The 18,573-nt window shown below is 37.5% G+C and overlaps 1 protein-coding gene across 2 annotated transcripts in view; it reads right to left on the bottom strand.

The window, feature by feature from the left end:
• TMTC2 (transmembrane O-mannosyltransferase targeting cadherins 2) overlaps positions 1-18,573 on the bottom strand; it is a 452,862-nt gene that overhangs the window by 136,802 nt on the left and 297,487 nt on the right. For both annotated transcript variants that reach the window (XM_049883964.1, XM_049883965.1), the window contains exon 8: positions 3,660-3,781. In XM_049883964.1, the coding sequence (XP_049739921.1) occupies positions 3,660-3,781 (122 nt within the window). The remainder of the gene's footprint in view (positions 1-3,659; positions 3,782-18,573) is intronic.

The raw sequence follows: 18,573 nt of genomic DNA, 5'->3' as shown, positions 1-18,573 counted from the left end.
TAAAGTACCAATGATCAATATTTTTTCTAACTCATATAACAATATAATTCTGATATGAAATCCTACTTTACAATGTAAGTCTAATATAATTGGCATATGATTTTTACATATTTCACTTTTGGTCAGTTTTGACAAAAAACTAAAAGCACCACTCCACTGCTATTCCTGTTCTCTTGAGACTAGTAGCCAATTACATTCTATAATGTTTTACACTTGAATTTAGAAGTCAAATTGTGTGGCATTTTCCACCTTGCCAATTCCATGTTAAGTCAATAGCATATTACCAGGCCAAGAAACCCAAAATTCAACAAAGACAATCCATTGGGACCAGAAATTTGCCAAATCTCATAATTTAGAAAGAAACTGTTAAAGATGGTTGTAGAGTTTTGGCACTGTGCGTTTAAGCCATTTCATAATAGGGTTTGTATTTCATCTAAATCAGCAAGTCGGAAACTATAAAAGTCTTGGTGGGGGAAAATTAAAATCTGGATTGTAATACATGGAGTCTTTCCTTCCCTTCCATATGTTTCAGTAAATTAAAACTTCTAAATCATGTTAAAAATGTTTTCTAAGAAGAATAAAATGGCCATTAAACTTCCTGTTTGGTACAGGAACTTAAAATATTCAGCCCTGAAAATAAATAAATAAATAAAGACACCATTTCTAGATCTAGAGTAGTAGTGCAGTCTAGGCATGTTCAGAATCAGTTCTCAATTTTTTCTTTTCAAAATGACTTTTTTGTACATTAAGCATCTGAAATTCTTATGTGTTTTTTTCAAGATGGTCATTTATCAGTCTAATTAAAGACAGTTCCATTTGAATTCCATAGGAACACGTCAAAAAGAGTAGTGGGGGCAAGAGGCACATGAATTTCATTCACAAGTGCAGCCCTCTGAATTATCATCCTATCAGGATAGGAGCTGGAAGCGGTTTTCAAAAGATAAAACAATTATTTCCCAAATGATTAAAATAAACATACTACAATGTTGTAAATGCCAAAAATAGCAACTTATATCTTTTGATTCTAAACAATCTTCTCCACTTTGGTCTGTTTTTTTTCTATTGGGACTTCCGTATTGGTGTTGTTCAGAATTTCTTCTTTCATATTTTCTATTTCCTCATTTCTTTCATTGCTTATGGGAAGATTTCTTCAACTTGATTGTCCTAGCCTTCAAATAAAAAACTGTTTTGCTATCGTATTTTTATTTTCTAAAAGCTCTTTCTTGTTACCTCATTATTTAATTTTTCCTTCACATTCTGCTTCATAAAATGCTATATATCCCCATCTCCTTCTAAGGATCGGTGTTTTTTTTTTAAGCATTCTTTTATTCCCTTGGGTTTCCTTCTCCTATTGTTTTATAGTTCCAATCTTCTACATCTGTGGCTTTTCCAATATGACTAATGGTCATTGGTGGCCCACTGATATTTAAGAGTAAGATAATAAAAGCTAAATGGAAATTCCTAAGGCATGGGTGGGCCTCAGGACGAGATGGGTTCACTTCTTTGTGTCTGGTTTAGGAGGTATCCTTTTATAGGGGGACGTATGAATGTAAGTATATGAAAATATTTTCCCTAGGTGGTTCAGTTTGTCCAGATAAGAATGCTGCAATCTCTGAGGAGGTGGAGTTAACCCCGTATTCCTGGTATTCTGTGTGAAGCAGGGAAGGGATATCGAGGATCTGAGTACCCTACTGGAAGACATTCAATCACTCTTCTTTTCAGTTTTCTAAGCATTCCACCTTTGACTGTGCGCTCAGAGGTCCTGCGTCCTGGTCTTTCATTCCATTGCTCCACCAACATGGGCTTCCTTTGTCCTGACTTAAAGTTAAATGTCTGGTTGCTGGCATTGTGTACATGGGGGAGAGAGTAACTGTTGCATACATAGGAGCAGTCCCATTTTATACCCTTCACTCTCGTGTATACCAGCTGCTTCCAAGTCCAGGTTTCTGTGGAGTAAGTTAGACTACATCTCACTACTATCCCATTTCAAGGGTTCTTTAGATTTTGGTGTTCTCTGTGCTGATAAATCAGTGATCACCACTCCATCAGCTTTCTGACTTCCCCAAAATCAGTTAAATATCTTATCCGTTGAATCCAGCCAGCACATTCCATGTGTTCTGATGAATATACTTCCTGAGTATTTTATACAGTAAAAGCTTATTCTCATTTACCCAAATGACTACTAATCTCTTTGCTCACTGTTCTTTTTGCACTTCACTCAATAACTCCAGCTAGATTTGTGTTCTCTTCAAGAACGTCTTCAGTGATTTTTTATTTAAATTCCTGGCCTAGGAATTCCCTGACTATACAGGTAAAGTAAATTCAAAACCCAAAGCCTGGTAAAGAGAAGACAGTGGTGACAGATTCCCAGCAAGAATTTATTCATTTGTATGCCTTACTGGGCTAGGCAAACCTTCATGCTGCCTTCTTGTCCCAGTATGCAAGTTTATTCTATATTATCCTTTCATTGAGGGTACGAGGTTTCCTGCTTTATTTAGGCATCTAATTTCTGGCCTTCCATTGGCCCAAAGCTTTGTACTCTATTCCAGAAAGTCTAAAAAGTCTAGGGACACAAAAAAGCCCTTTTCTACTGGCTTCCATAACTAGCAAACTGTCCCAGGTCAGCTGCAAGATCAGCCTGCTGTCCCCTATTCTGATGTTCAGCTTCTCCTTTTCTCTTACTATCTTCTGAGCTCAGCTGAGCACTGAACGCACATCTGCTATATTTTATTAGGCACATCTAGACATGTTTTAGTGGAATTTTTTCTGGTTATCTAGTATATATATGTACTTTCTTTAACAGCATTTTAGTGGCATCTTAGAATGGATACATGATAATTGTAAGGGTTTAATCTACCATATTCAGTGGGAAATAAAAGGTTATTACTTTCAAATAATTATATCTTTTTATGAATTCACTTAGGAATCACTTTCCTGACCATTAGCTCTATGTTTTTCTAATGTTCATCTATTTTTATTAATATTGGAGAACCTGGGTGATATAACTAAAATAACACAGATATTAAATTCAAACTGGAATTGAGGCCAAGTTGCAACACTTAATATCTATGTGTCATCAAAAATTTACTTATATCTTTTGAACGATTCCCTACATGAAACTGATATTTTTATAGGTGAAATATGGTAAAATATCAACAACTTCTTATGGTGGAAACTAACACTGCTTTCATGGAACTGTAGCCTCTCATATTAGGTGGCCAAGCAATGTACCTCAAAAGAATTCCAGGTGGTTCTAATCAACACACATATACAATTTTAAGTAATGTTAGCTACTTGAAAAGAATCAAACTTAGATCTACATCAGAGCCAACTTGGTTCACACTGGCTTGTAGAATACCATCTTTATGTAAATATGGTTATCATGATCAATTCAGTATGTAATCACAAATTCCGGTTCTCCATTTATATATTTCCATTATGTTACATCAAGGATCATGATATCTCACATGTTATCTAGGGCAAAGCCCATAGTCAAAATCTTTATTCTATCTTTTTTGTACAGGGTTCTAACTTAGTATCATCATCATTACATCCTATCAACCTGAGCTAACTGGCCCAGACCATTATTTCGAACACCATTTACCCTAGTCTACACAGAGTGAATCAATTTCTGAAGAGGGAGGGAGGTATTTACGTACTGTTAGAGCTAGTAGTTTTCCGTAGGTGAGATGAGCAGGGATATGGTCAGTTTTGGATCTCAGTGATTCCATATACCAATGCTCTGCTTCAGGGAGTTTGCTCAATCGCATGTATGCTTCGCCTGGAAAGAGAAACATGTGGACCAACGTGAGGACACAGGTTTCCGAAAGCATTTGTGACATCCATCATCATCATGTATATTCCATGGAATTTCAGACACTATGCCAAGCGCTTTCATCCATTATCTAATCTGATTCCCAAAGAAGTCATTATCAGTTCCATTTTACAGATGAGAAAATTTGAGTCTGGAGAAATTAAATGACATAATTAAACCCAGAAACTGAGTAACAAATAAAACCTTGATTTTTAACATAGAAAAATTAGAGTTTCAAGCATATGATCTTTTTAACTTTTATTTTTTTTTTAGGAATTGGTTTGTTTTTTTTTCTGTACAATCCTTTTCTTAAATTCACACTCATTCATTTCTTTAGAAATTCAGGTATTAATAAACAACTACTAAGTGGAGAACATGATTCAGGTGCCAGATGAAAGATAAGTGAGATTCTGGCCTCCAAGAATCTTACAATTTGTTGAGAAATAAGATTGACAGCAAAATATATATATATATATATATATATATATATTTATATACACATATAGGATAGAATATCAGTGTCAGATTTTAGTTTTTGCAGAAAGTATTTGCATTTTATATTTCAATAAGTAAATCAAGTTTACCAGTTTAATTCAGAAAATACATTGAATGAGTGACAATTATCGTGCCTGCCCAGCACTGTGTACAAAACTACTTGGGGGTCTTTCAGCCATCAGCCATTACTTTCAAGTTACACAAACAGCGTTTCATTATCAACCAAGAAAGAAAAAAAAGAAATAAAGCAAAAGGTTTATCAGTTACTTGCTTATTATCATTTTGACCTCACCCTTTATTCAAGTTAAAAACTGTAGTTTTAATCACCACTGCAAGTGTAGAAGGTACTCAGTTTTTAAGACCAGGCGATATATGATAGCCTACATTATTTTCCAGGCAGACTTTTATAGCTTCACCAGTCATAATCATGATGGCCCTTTCCACTTACAGGTATAATCAGAGGCTTTTCCTATATTGATGATACATCTTTCCTTCTATGGCAGAGCTAGTTTGCTTTTGTTTTAATCATATTTCACTTGTATAAGCACTGCATTGTCAATACAAATGTGTTTGATAAAATGAAGCGGTTTGAGTCTACTGACCTTTTGAATGCCCTTCACTAGGCTGGTTAGTAAAAATATTGGTGACAAAAAATATACATTAAGCACAAAAATATATGCATCCACTCACACACATTTATATGTTTCTAATTCTGAAATCAGTCTTTAAACTATATATTTTTTTTTGTCATAAAACTTATAGCTGGAAATGGTTTTTTTTTTCCTAAAATTTAAAATGTAATTGCACTTTAGCAGAAGTTGGTTCAGATTAAATCATATGCTCACAGCAAGATGCAAGAAACACTGAGGGAAATAAATGCATAAGGCCAAAGACTGAAAAGGAACATACAAAAATACTCATAATTGGTATTGAAATGATACCATTAAGCATACATTAAAAAAAAAATTCTATTCTCTTCTGTAGTAATTCTATTGTTTTTATTGTAACACATTTTATAAAAATTAAAACAGTATCAGATGGATTATTTTTGCCACGTTGAATTAACAAATATTTCCAAATAAAGCTAATAATCTTTTTTCTTGAGGTGATGTGAACCGCTAGCTGAGTACACTAGTGTGCTGTAATCTCTCTCACCATCTCCCTAGCTGCTAATGGCCATAATAGCTACTCATGGTCACAAAGTAAAGTCCATGCTCTAGGGGGAGATGATTGCTCTCTGAAGAAACCATGCACTCCACCAAGGTATCTTTAGCGGGATAAAGGAGAAAGAACACCTCCTGATACCGATGAAATCTAGAATAACCATGAGGAGATAGTCACCCCGCTTGTTGTCCTTGTTCTTAAGTGCCCTTGAGTCAGTTCTGATTCACAGCGACCATATGTAAAACAGAACAAAACACCGCCCAGTCCTGTGCCATACTCACAACTGTTGCTATGTTTCAGTCCATTGTCGTAGCCACTGTGTCAAGGCATCTCAGTGAGGGTCGTCCTCTTTTTTGCTGACCCTCTACTTTACCAAGCATGACGTCCTTCTCCAGCAACTGCTCCCTCATGAAAACATGTCCAAAGTATGTGAGACGAAATCTTGCCATCCTCACTTCTAAGGAGCATTCTGGCTATACTTCTTCCAAGACACATCTGTTTGTTCTTCTGGCAGTGCACGGTATAGTCAATATTCTTTACTGACATCATAATTTAAAGGTATCTTTTCTTCAGTCTTGTTTATTCATTGTGCAGTTTTTGCATACATACGAGGTGAGTGAAAATACTATGGCTTGGTTCAGGCACATGTTAGTCCTTAAAGTGACATCTTCGCTTTTTAACACTTTAAAGAGGTCTTTTGCAGCAGATTTGCCCAATGCAATGAGTCTTTGGATTTCTTGATGGCTGCTTCCATGGGCATTGACTGTGGATCCAAATGAAATGAAATCCTTACAATTTCGATATTTTCTCCATTCATTATAATGTTGCTTACTGGTCCAGTTATGAGGATTTTTTTTTTTTTTCAGTGTTGAGGTGCAATCCATACTGAAAGCTGTAGTCTTTGATCTTCATCAGTAAGTGCTTCAAGTCCTCTTTACTTTCAGCAAGCAAGACTCACCAACTGACTGGAAAAGATCCATATTTGTGCCTTTTTCAAAGAAAGGTAATCCAACAGAATGTGGAAATTATTGAACAATATCATTAATATCACATGATACTGTTCAATAATTTCCACATTCTATTGGATCACCAATCAGTCGGTCAGGTAGTGGTCTTCCAAATTTCTTGACATAGACAAGTTAGCACTTCCAGCATTGCATCCATTTGTTAAAACATCTCAATTGGTATGCTGTTAATTCCTGGAGGCTTGTTTTTCACCAATGCCTTCAGTGCAGTTTAAAACTTTTTCCTTCAAAACCATGGGCTCTTGATCATATTTTTTCCCCCTGAAATGGCTGAATGTCGAACAATTCTTTTTGGGACAACGACTGTGTATTTCCTCCACATTCTCTTGATGCTTCCTGCGTTATTCAATATTTTGCCCAAAGAATCCTTCAATATTGCAACTTTAGGCTTGAATTTTTTTTCAGTTCTTTCAGCATGAGAAATGCCGAGTGTGTTCTTCCCTTTTGGTTTTCTAACTCCAGGTCTTTGCACATTTCATTATAATACTTTACAGTGTCTTCTTGAATCACTGTTTGAAATCTTCTGTTCAGCTCTTTCACTTCATCATTTCTCCCATTCACTTTAGCTACTCCACATTCAAGAGCAAGTTTCAGGTTCTCTTCTGACATCCATTTTGGTCTTCTCTTTCTTTCCTGTCTTTTTAATTACTTTTTGCTTTCTTTATGCACGATGTCCTTTGTGTCATTCCACAACTCGTCTGGTCTTCAGTCATTAGTGTTCAGTGTGTCAAATCTATTCCTAAGATGGTCTGTAAATTCAGGTGGGATATATCCCAGGTCATACTTTGGCTCTTGAGAACTTGTTCTAATTCTCTTCAGGTTCAACTTGAACTTGCATATGAGCAATTGATAGTCTGTTCTGCAGATGGCCTCAGGCCTTGTTCTGTCTGATAACATTGAGCTTCTCCATCATCTCCTTCCAAAGATGTTGTTGATTTGATTTGTCTAATCCATTCAGTGAGGTCCACATGTATAGTCAGAAGATGATCTCCTCAGATTGGAAGCCACTCAAAGCACTACTGGGCAAGTGCTGTCTCCTCAAAGTAGAGTTAACCTTAATGACATGGATGGAGTAAAGCTTTTGGAAACTTCATTTGCTGATGTGGCATGCCTCAAAATGAAAAGAAATAGCAGCAAACATCCATTAATAATTAGAACGTGGAATGTATGAAGTATGAATCTAGGAAAATTGGAAGTCGTCAAAAATAAAATGGAATGCACAAACATCAATATCCTAGGCATTAGTGAGCTGGAATGAACTGGAATTGGCCATTTTGAATCAGACAATCATATGGTCCTCTATACCAGGAATGATGAATTGAAGAGGAACGGCATCGCATTCATTGTCAAAGAAAATATTTTAAGATCTATCCTGAGGTACAACACTGTCAGTGATAGGATATCTATACACCTACAAGGAAGACCAGATAATTGGACTATTATTCAAATTGACACACCAACCACTAATGCCAAAGATGAAGAAATTAAAGATTTTTATCAACTTCTGCAGTCTGAAATTGATCAAACATATAATCAAGATTCATTGATAATTACTGGTGATTGGAATGCAAAAGTTGGGAACAAATAAGAAACATCCGTAGTTGGAAAATACGGCCTTGTTGACAGAAATAACCCTGGATATAGAATTTTGCAAGACCAAAGACTTCTTCAGTGCAAACACACCACCCTAAACAGGGGCAGTAAATGATGTCCATTGCCTACAGTGGACCTTCCACTTTTATTACCCCCTATTACCTTTTATTTTCACTTTCCCCCACCAGTTCTCTTTATATGCTATTTGCCATGCAGACATGACCGTCCTATTAGTATTTATCCCTGGGAGAGAGAGATTTAGGCATTATTCTCCCAAGACCTAAAGTGGGGTGTGCTTGGATGAAATATAACATTACCCTGAGATGGGAGCGTAACTGCAGGGAATTTTGATGATGATGATGTATGCTGTTCTACTCTTCCTTGTCCTGTTTATTCTGTGAGTAATAAATGTCTGTTGGCCACAGCATTAGAACAATGTCTGATCTGTGCTCTGCTCCAAAGAGTCTTCACTAAGAACTTGTGAAATCAAGCAACGCATTTTATCGGGCAAATCTGCTTCAAAAGACCTCTTTAAAGTGTTAAAAAGCAAAGGTGTCACTTTGAGGACTAAGGTGCCCTGATCCAAGTCATGGTGTTTTCAATCACCTCATATGCATGAGAAAGCTGGGCAAAGAATAAGGAAGACCAAAGAAGAATTGATGCCTTTGATTTATGGTGTTGGGAAGGATACTGAATATCATGGACTGCCAAAAGAACGAACAAATCTCTTCTGGAATAACTACAGCTAGAATGCTCCTTAGAAGCAAGGATGGCAAGACTTTGTCTCACATACTTTGGACATGTTATCAGAAGGCACCAGTCCCTGGAGAAAGACATCATGCTTGGTAAATTAGAGGGTCAGTGAAAAAGAGACCCTCAACGAAATAGATTGACACAGTGGCGACAACAATGGGCTCAAGCATAACTACTGTCATGAGGATGGCACAGGAATGGGCAGTATTTCGTTCTGTTACACATAGGGTGGCTATGAGTAAAAATTGAATATGGTGTAAATACATCACAGTGTACACTCCTTTGTATTAAAGCAATACTTGGTATGATTTATATAACACAAAAGTAACATACTCCCTAAATTATTGAAAAGTTTGCTCAACTACTAACTGACAGTTTGATGGTTCGAACCCACCCTGTGACTTCATGTGAGGCGGGGCTGATGATCTGCTTCTGAAAGGCCATGCCTTGGAAACCTTATGGAGCAGTTCTATTCTGCACACATGCGGTTGCCATGAGTCAGAATTGATTTGATGGTACCCAACAACAATGACAATTGTATCCCAATATTTCTGTCTAAAATTTATTCTAAAAGCAGCAATAAAACATACTAAGTACAGTTAGAGCAAATGATGGACCTGCACTAGCAGTTTGTTTTAGAATCAACCTGAAATTCTCCTGAGTCTTTGAGTGTTCATAGGTCAATTTTTGGAAGTTATACAACCATTGTTATTTTGTATAGTTTCTATTTTTTCATTTACAAAAAATTCAAACAATTTCTAGAATAATGGTAACAGAAGGTCTTTTGTACAGAAAGAAAAATAGAGAATATGAGAAAATCCCAATTCTAAAGTGCTTTTGAGATCTAAATATTATATGTTAATACCCTAATTTTAATTCAGAAATTTTACTGATTTTTCCAAGTCACAAATTTATCACTATTAAAACTCTTATTAAAATGAAAAGTAGGTAATTTGCTAAATAATAAGTGGTTGATCCATTTTCTTCAGTAAGAACTCATGAATGACTTATTGATTTGTAAAGCTTATGAAACAGGGAAATATCAAAGGGCTACAAATAAGAAGATCTAATAATGCACCCTAGGAATGTAATAAAATAGATTAAAAAAAAAAAAACCCAAAACACTTAAGTACTATTCATTACAACTTAGAAAAACTTAATGTAACCGTGGTATCTCTATAATAACAATGATGACTACAAAAATCATTCAGTTAGTGTTTACTATGAATTAGGGTAGCAAGCTACAAAAGGAGAATGCCTGGCGGCTTCTGTGCCTCCACTTCTCTCATTGTACATCCATGGGAGTTTAGAAAATATGTCTGTAATCTCTATACTAGTTGCTCTATATATGTAACTCAATTGTTAAGATTTTTAAAAATCCATTACCTGGATATTACAGACGAGGAAACTAAGAAGCAGAGTGGCTAATTAACGCATGCAAAATCATAGAGCTGATATTCAAACCCAGGACTACCTGACCTCAAAGCTCATTGCCTCATCTAGCTGGTAGAAAATAATCATAAACATTCCAGCAATCCAACTCTGGTGAAAACTATACTTTCTTTCTCACTCCTGGCAAATTGTTTTCTAGCCTGTGATACACTGACCAGCAGGTTCATTTCATTTTGCCTTGGACTTACCTACTGAATTAAAGGAATAAGAAAAAGCAATAATAATCATGACTGGTCTTTAAAAATGCTTTTGATGGATACGAAATTCAATTCTTAAAAGGGGAATACGTGGAGGTGGGGCCAAGATGGCTGACTAGGTAGAAGCTACCTCGGATCCCTCGTGCAACAAAGACTGGAAAAAAAAAGTGAATTGATCACATACATGACAATCTACGAACCCTGACCATCAAACACAGATCTAAAGAGTTGACCTGAGTAACAGAGACTCAGCCAGCGCAAGCAGGCTGCACACTGAAGCGGCTAACAAGAGAACAAGCAACCACGGGGAAGCAGCGACTATTTTCAGAGCCTAGAGCCAGCGTCCCAGTCAGAAAACCCTGGCACTGGGCTTTGGACTGTACGCAGGGGAGGTGAGCACAGCTTCCTGAGATGGCGCAAACAGGGGGCCCAGCCCTAGCCCCCAGAAGTGACCTCGGGGGAAGCCCAGGCAGTGCACACAGGCAGAGCAGTGACGGGGCTGACAGACAGTCACCGGGGGGCATCGACTGGTTTTGGAGCCTGGAGTGTGGCGTCCCAGCCGGGGAACCTTGGCGCTGGGCTTTGGACTAGAAGCGGAGGAACTGACCACGGCTTCTGAGACAGCACAAGCACAGGATGCGGGCCTGACCCTCCAATCTCCACCCAGCCAAGGCACACAAGCTACACACCCCTCGGGAATCTCAGATAAAACACTCCTCACCAAGCAAGATAAGTAACTTTGTCTATATTCTTGGGTGCTACTCTCTCCCATCTATCTGATCCCTCCCCTCCCCCTCCCAGGAAGCTTCATTAACATTGGAATTTCCTGGGCCAGAGAGTGAAGTGCTCTGTGTTTTTTTTATTGTTTTGTTTTGTTTTTGTCTATTCCTAACCCATTCTCCTGGCCTGAGAGAAGCAGCTACAAAAAACCCAGGGACCAAAAATCCTTCCCTGACTTCCTGAAATTGAACTAGAAATACAGAACCAGCTCCAAGCAAGCATATGAGATGCATGGTCTTGGGCTTTCATCCCTACAGGGAACAACAAGGTGGCTATTATAATGCAAACGCAATTCTGATAGTGCTCTGATGGTAATTGTTTTAGCAGAATACTGGAAAGACAAGTTTCCCAGGTCTGATATCTCTCTCTATTAAACAGAGCCCTCACTGACCTACAACCGGGAACTGAGGGCTGAAGCTCCACCCAGACCACCTAGCCTCCTGCCATAGGGGTCTGAGGATAGTGACACCTACCAACTGTAGAGGTACATGCATTGGGTGCCTAAGGTACAGCTGCAGAGTCCACCCACCAAAGTTCTTTAGGAATAGAGACATACCTACCTCACTGGCACCTGGGGGAAGCCTGTAAGCATCCAGCGCCCCCGAGAGTGTGACCCCCTGCTGCTACTAGAATCTGGTGCACACAACTATCACCATTACTCCCCTAAGAACATAGGTGACAGTCTACACCACACACTTGGTAACCTAAAATCAGATTCTACTCAAGAATAGTGAATGGACTCTTAGGCTTATATTTCTGGTAACAGTCCAAACCAGCTGGTAAGAGGACAAAGTGATTCCACGGCTACAACAATCAAGACAGCGTAATCTAGTAGCCCATCTACGTATACTGAAAGAAAACAAAACAAGATAAGACTCAGTGAGCAAATATAAAATAAACCATTACAATATCTTATAGATGGCTCAGAGACAGCAGTCGATATAAAACCACATAAAGAAGCAGACCATGATTGCTTCTACAACTCCCCAAATTAAAGAATCAAAATCTTTCCCAAATGAAGAGACAATCCTGGAATTGCCAGATGCAGATTATAAAAAAACTAATTTACAGAATGCTTCAAGACATCAGGGATGACCTCAGAAATGAAATAAGGCAATCTACAGAAAAAGCCAAGGAACACACTGATAAAGCAGTTGAAGAAATCAAAAAGATTATCCAAGAACATAGTGGAAAAATTAATAAGCTGCAAGAATCCATAGAGAGACAGCATTCAGGAATCCAAAAGATTAACAGTAAAATGACAGAATTAGACAACTCAAAAGGAAGTCAGAGGAGCAGAATCGAGCAGTTGGAATACAGACTGGGGGAGTTGGAGGATAAGGCAATCGGCACCAATATAGTTGAAGAAAAATCAGATAAAAGAATTTTTAAAAATGAAGAAACCCTAAGAATCATGTGGGACTCTATCAAGAAGAATAACTTGCGTGTGATTGGAGTTCCAGAATGGGGAGGGATAACAGAAAATACAGGGAGAATAGTTGAAGATCTGTTGGCAGAAAACTTCCCTGACATCATGAAAGATGAAAGGGTATCTATCCAAGGTGCTCATCGAACCCCATAGAAGACTGATCCAAAAAGAAAATCACCAAGACATATTGTCATCAAACTTGCCAAAACCAAAGATAAAGAGAAAACTTTAAAGGCAGCCAGGGATAAAAGAAAGGTCTCCTATAAAGGAGAATCAATAAGAATAAGTTCAGATGACTCAGCAGAAACCATGCAGTCAAGAAGGCAATGGGATGACATATATACAGCACTGAAGGAGAAAAAACTGCCAGCCAAGGATCACATATCTAGTAAAACTCTCAAATATGAAGGTGAAATTAAAACATTTACAGATAAACATGAGATTAGAGAATTTGCAAAAACCAAACCAAAGCCACAGGAAATACTAAAGGCAATTGTTTAGTTAGAAAATTAATAATATCAGGTACCAACACAACACAAGGTCACAGAACATCCTGATATCAACTCAAATAGGGAAATCACAAACACAATTAAGATTAATTTTAAAAAGAAAAAAATGCTCAAAACAGGGAATCATTGAAGTCATTATGTAAAAGATCACAACAATCGAAAAGAAGGACTAAATACAGGAGGCATAGAACTGCCATATGGAGAGGAAAACAAGGCGATATAGGATGAAAAAAGTAAGGTTTTAACTTAGAAAAATAGGGGTAAATATTAAGGTAACCACAAAGAGGTATAACAACTCCATAACTCAAAATAAAAACCAAGAAAAACATAACGACTCAGCAAACATAAAGTCAAATACTATGAAAATGAGGAACACACAATTTACAAAGAAAAACGTCTCAGCACAAAAAAGTAAGTGGAAAAAGGAAATTGTCAACAACACACACAGAAAGGCATCAAAATGACAGCACTAAACACATACTTATCTATAATTACGCTGAATGTAAATGGACTAAACGCACCAATAAAGAGACAGAGAGTCTCAGACTGGATAAAGAAACACGATCCATCTATATGCTGCCTATAAGAGAGACACCTTAGACTTAGAGACACAAACAAACTAAAACTCAAAGGACGGAAAAAAATATATCAAGCAAACAACAATTAAAAAAGAGCAGAAGTAGCAATATTAATTTCTGACAAAATAGACTTTAAAGTTAAATCCACCACAAAGGATAAAGAAGGACACTACATAATGATTAAAGGGACAATAGACCAGGAAGATATAACCATATTAAATATTTATGCACCCAATGACAGGGCTGCAAGACATTTAAACAAACTTTAACAGAACTGAAAAGTGAGATAGACACCTCCACAATTATAGTAGGAGACTTCGACACCACTTTTGGAGAAGGACAGGACATCCAGTAAGAAGCTCAATAGAGACACAGAAGACCTAATTGCTACAATCAACCAACCTGACCTCATAGACTTATAAAGAACATTCCATCCGACATCTGCAAAGTATACATTTTTTTACTAGTGCACACGGAACATTCTCTAGAATAGATCACATATTAGGTCATAAAACAAACCTTTGCAGAATCCAAAACATCGAAATATTACAAAGCATCTTCTCAGAACACAAGGCCATAAAAGTGGAAATCAATAACAGAAAAATCAGTGAAAAGAAATCAAATACTTGGAAACTGAACAATACCCGGCTGAAAAAAGACTGGGTTATAGAAGACATTAAGGAGGGAATAAAGAAATTCATAGAATGCAACGAGAATGAAAACACTTCCTATCAAAACCTCTGGGACACAGCAAAAGCAGTGCTCAGAGGTCAATTTATACCAATAAATGTACACATACATAAAGAAGAATGAGCCAAAATCAAAGAACTGTCCCTAAAACTTGAACAAATAGAAAGTGAGCAACAAAAGAATCCATCAGGCACCAGAAGAAAACAAATAATAAAAATTAGAGCTGAACTAAATGAATTAAAGGACAGGAAAACAACTGAAAGAATTAACAAAGCCAAAGTCTGGTTCTTTGAAAAAATTAACAAAATTGATAAACCATTGGCCAGACTGACTAAAGAAATAAATACAGGAAAGGAAACAAACAACCTGAATAAGAAACGAGATGGGCCATATCACAACAGACCCAACTGAAATTAAAAGAATCATATCAGACTATTACGAAAAATTGTACTCTAACAAATTTGCAAACCTAGAAGAAATGGACAAATTCCTAGAAAAACAATACCTACCTAAACTAACACAATCAGAAGTAGAACAACTAAATAGACCCATAACAAAAAAAGAGATTGAAAAGGTAATCAAAAACTCCCAACAAAAAAAACCCCTGGACCAGATGGCTTCACTGCAAAGTTCTACCTTTCAGAGAAGAGTTAACACCACTACTACTAAAGGTATTTCAAAGCATAGAAAATGATAGAATACTACCTAACTCATTCTATTAAGCCACCATATCCCTGATACCAAAAGCAAGTAAAGACACCACAAAAAAAGAAAATTACATAAACATAGATGCAAAAATCCTCAACAAAATTCTAGCCAATAGAATTCAACAGCATATCAAAAAATAATCCACCACGACCAAGTGGGATTTATACTAGGTATGCAAGGCTGGTTCAATATTAGAAAAACCATTAATGTAATCCACCATATAAATAAAACAAAAGACAAAAACCACATGATCTTATCAATAGATGCAGAAAAGACATCTGACAAAGTCCAACACCCATTCATGAAAAAAAACTCTCAGCAAAATAGGAATTGAAGGAAAATTCCTCAACATAATAAAGGGCATCTATACAAAGCCAACAGCCAACATCACCCTAAATGGAGAGAGCCTGAAATCATTTTCCTTGAGAACGGGAACCAGACAAGGATGCCCTTTATCACCGCTCTTATTCAACATTGTGCTAGAGGTCCAAGCCAGAGCATTTAGGCTAGACAATGAAATAAAGGTCATTCGGATTGGCAAGGAAGAAGTCAAATTATCTCTATTTGCAGATGACATGATCTTATACGCAGAAGACCCTAAGGAATCATCCAGAAAACTACTGAAACTAATAGAAGAGTTCGGCAGAGTCTCAGGTTATAAGATAAACATACAAAAATCACTTGGATTCCTCTACATCAACAAAAAGAACATCGAAGATGAAACCACCAAATCAATACCATTCACAGTAGCCCCCAAGAAGATAAAATACTTAGAAATAAATCTTACTAAAGATGTAAAAGACCTATACAAAGAAAACTACAAAGTACTAGTGCAAGAAACTAAAAGGGACCTACATAAGTGGAAAAACATACCTTGCTCATGGATAGGAAGACTTAATGTAGTAAAAATGTCTATTCTACCAAAAGCCATCTATACATACAATGCACTTCCGATCCAAATTCCAATGACATTTTTTAATGTGATGGAGAAACAAATCACCGACTTCATATGGAAGGGAAAGAAGCCCCGGGTAAGTAAAGCATTACAGAAAAAGAAGAAGAAAGTCGGAGGCCTCACTCTACCTGATTTTAGAACATATTTTATACAGCCACAATAGTCAAAACAGCCTGGTACTGGTAAAACAACAGGCACATAGACCAATGGAACAGAATTGAGAACCCAGATATAAATCCATCGACATATACGCAGCTGATATTTGACAAAGGCCCAGTGTCAGTTAATTGGGGAAAACATAGTCTTTTTAACAAATGGTGCTGGCTTAACTTGATATCCATTTGCAAAAACATGAAACAGGACCCATACGTCACACCATGCACAAAAACTAACTCCAAGTGGATCAAAGACCTAAACATAAAGACTAAAACGATAAAGATCATGGAAGAAAAAATAGGGACAACGTTAGGAGCCTTAATACAAGGCATAAACAGAATACAAAACATTACTAAAAATGACGAAAACAAACCAGATAACTGGGAGCTCCTAAAAATCAAACACCTATGCTCATCTAAAGACTTCACCAAAAGAGTAAAAAGACCACCTACAGATTGGGAAAAAATTTTCAGCTATGACATCTCTGACCAGTGCCTGATCTCTAAAATCTATATGATTCTGTTAAAACTCAACCACAAAAAGACAAACAACCCAATCAAGAAGTGGGCAAAGAATATGAACACGCACTTCACTAAAGAAGACATTCAGGCAGCTAACAGATACATGAGAAAATGCTCTCGATCATTAGCCATTAGAGAAATGCAAATTAAAACTACGATTAGATTCCATCTCACTCCAACAAGGCTGGCATTAATCCAAAAAACACAAAATAATAAATGTTGGAGAGGCTGCGGAGAGATTGGAACTCTTATACACTGCTGGTGGGAATGTCAAATGGTACAAGCACTTTGGAAATCTATCTGGCGTTTTCTTAAAAAGTTAGAAATAGAACTACCATACAACCCAGAAATCCCACTCCTCGGAATATACCCTAGAGAAATAAGAGCCTTTACACGAACAGATATATGTACACCCATGTTTATTGCAGCACTGTTTACAATAGCAAAAACCTGGAAGCAACCAAGGTGTCCATCAGTGGATGAATGGTTAAATAAATTATGGTATATTCACACAATGGAATACTACGCATCGATAAAGAACAGTGAGTAATCGGTGAAACATTTCATAACATGGAGGAACCTGGAAGGCATTATGCTGAGTGAAATTAGTCAGATGAAAAGGCCAAATGTAGTATAAGACCACTATTATAAGATCTTGAGAAATAGTATAAACTGAGAACACATTCTTTGTGGTTACGAGACGGGGGACGGAAGGAGGGTGGGAGAGGGTTATTTACTGATTAGTTAGTAGATAAGAACTACTTAAGGTGAAGGGAAGTACAATACTCAATACAGGGAAGGTCAGCTCGACTGGACTGGACCAAAAGCAAAGAAGTTTCTGGGGTAACTGAATGCTTCGAAGGTCAGTGGAGCAAGGGCGGGGGTTTGGGGACTATGGCTTAAGGGGACTTCTAAGTCAATTGGCATAATTAATTCTATTATGAAAACATTCTGCATCCCACTTTGAAGTGTGGCGTCTGGGGTCTTAAATGCTAACAAGCGGCTATCTAAGATGCATCAACTGGTCTCAACCCACCTGGATCAAAGGAGAATGAAGAACACAAAGGTAACACGATAACTATGAGCTCGAGAGACAGAAAGGGCCACACGAACTAGAGACTTACATCATCCTGAGACCAGAAGAACTAGATGGTGCCCGGCCACAACCAATGACTGCCCTGACAGGGAGCGCAACAGAGAACCCCTGAGGGAGCAGGAGATCAGTGGGATGCAGACCCCAAATTCTCATAAAAAGACCAGACTTAATGGTCTGACTGAGACTAGAAGAATCCCGGTGGTCATGGTCCCCAAACCTTCTTTTGGCCCAGGACAGGAACCATTCCCGAAGACAGCTCATCAGACATGGAAGGGACTGGACAATTGGTTGGAGAGAGATGCTGATGATGAGTGAGCTACTTGTATCATGCGGACACTTGAGACTGTGTTGGCATCTCCTGTCTGCAGGGGAGATGGGAGGGTAGAGAGGGTTAGAAACTGACAAAACGGTCACGAAAGGAGAGACTGGAAGGAGGGAGCGGGCTGACTCATTAGGGGGAGAGTAAATGGAAGTATGTAGTAAGGTGTATATAAGCTTATACGTGACAGACTGACTGATTTGTAAACTTTCACTTAAAGCACAATAAAAATTATTTTAAAAAAAAAGGGGGAAGGAATACGTGGCACAGAAGATGAACTTTACTTCTAAGGTTAACTTTAGCACAAAAACAGTGGTAATAAAATCAAGATGCAAAACC

The sequence above is a fragment of the Elephas maximus genome, chromosome 4 (assembly GCF_024166365.1).
Source record: "Elephas maximus indicus isolate mEleMax1 chromosome 4, mEleMax1 primary haplotype, whole genome shotgun sequence".
Taxonomy (NCBI): domain Eukaryota; kingdom Metazoa; phylum Chordata; class Mammalia; order Proboscidea; family Elephantidae; genus Elephas; species Elephas maximus.
This window is presented reverse-complemented; position numbering and strand designations above follow the sequence as displayed.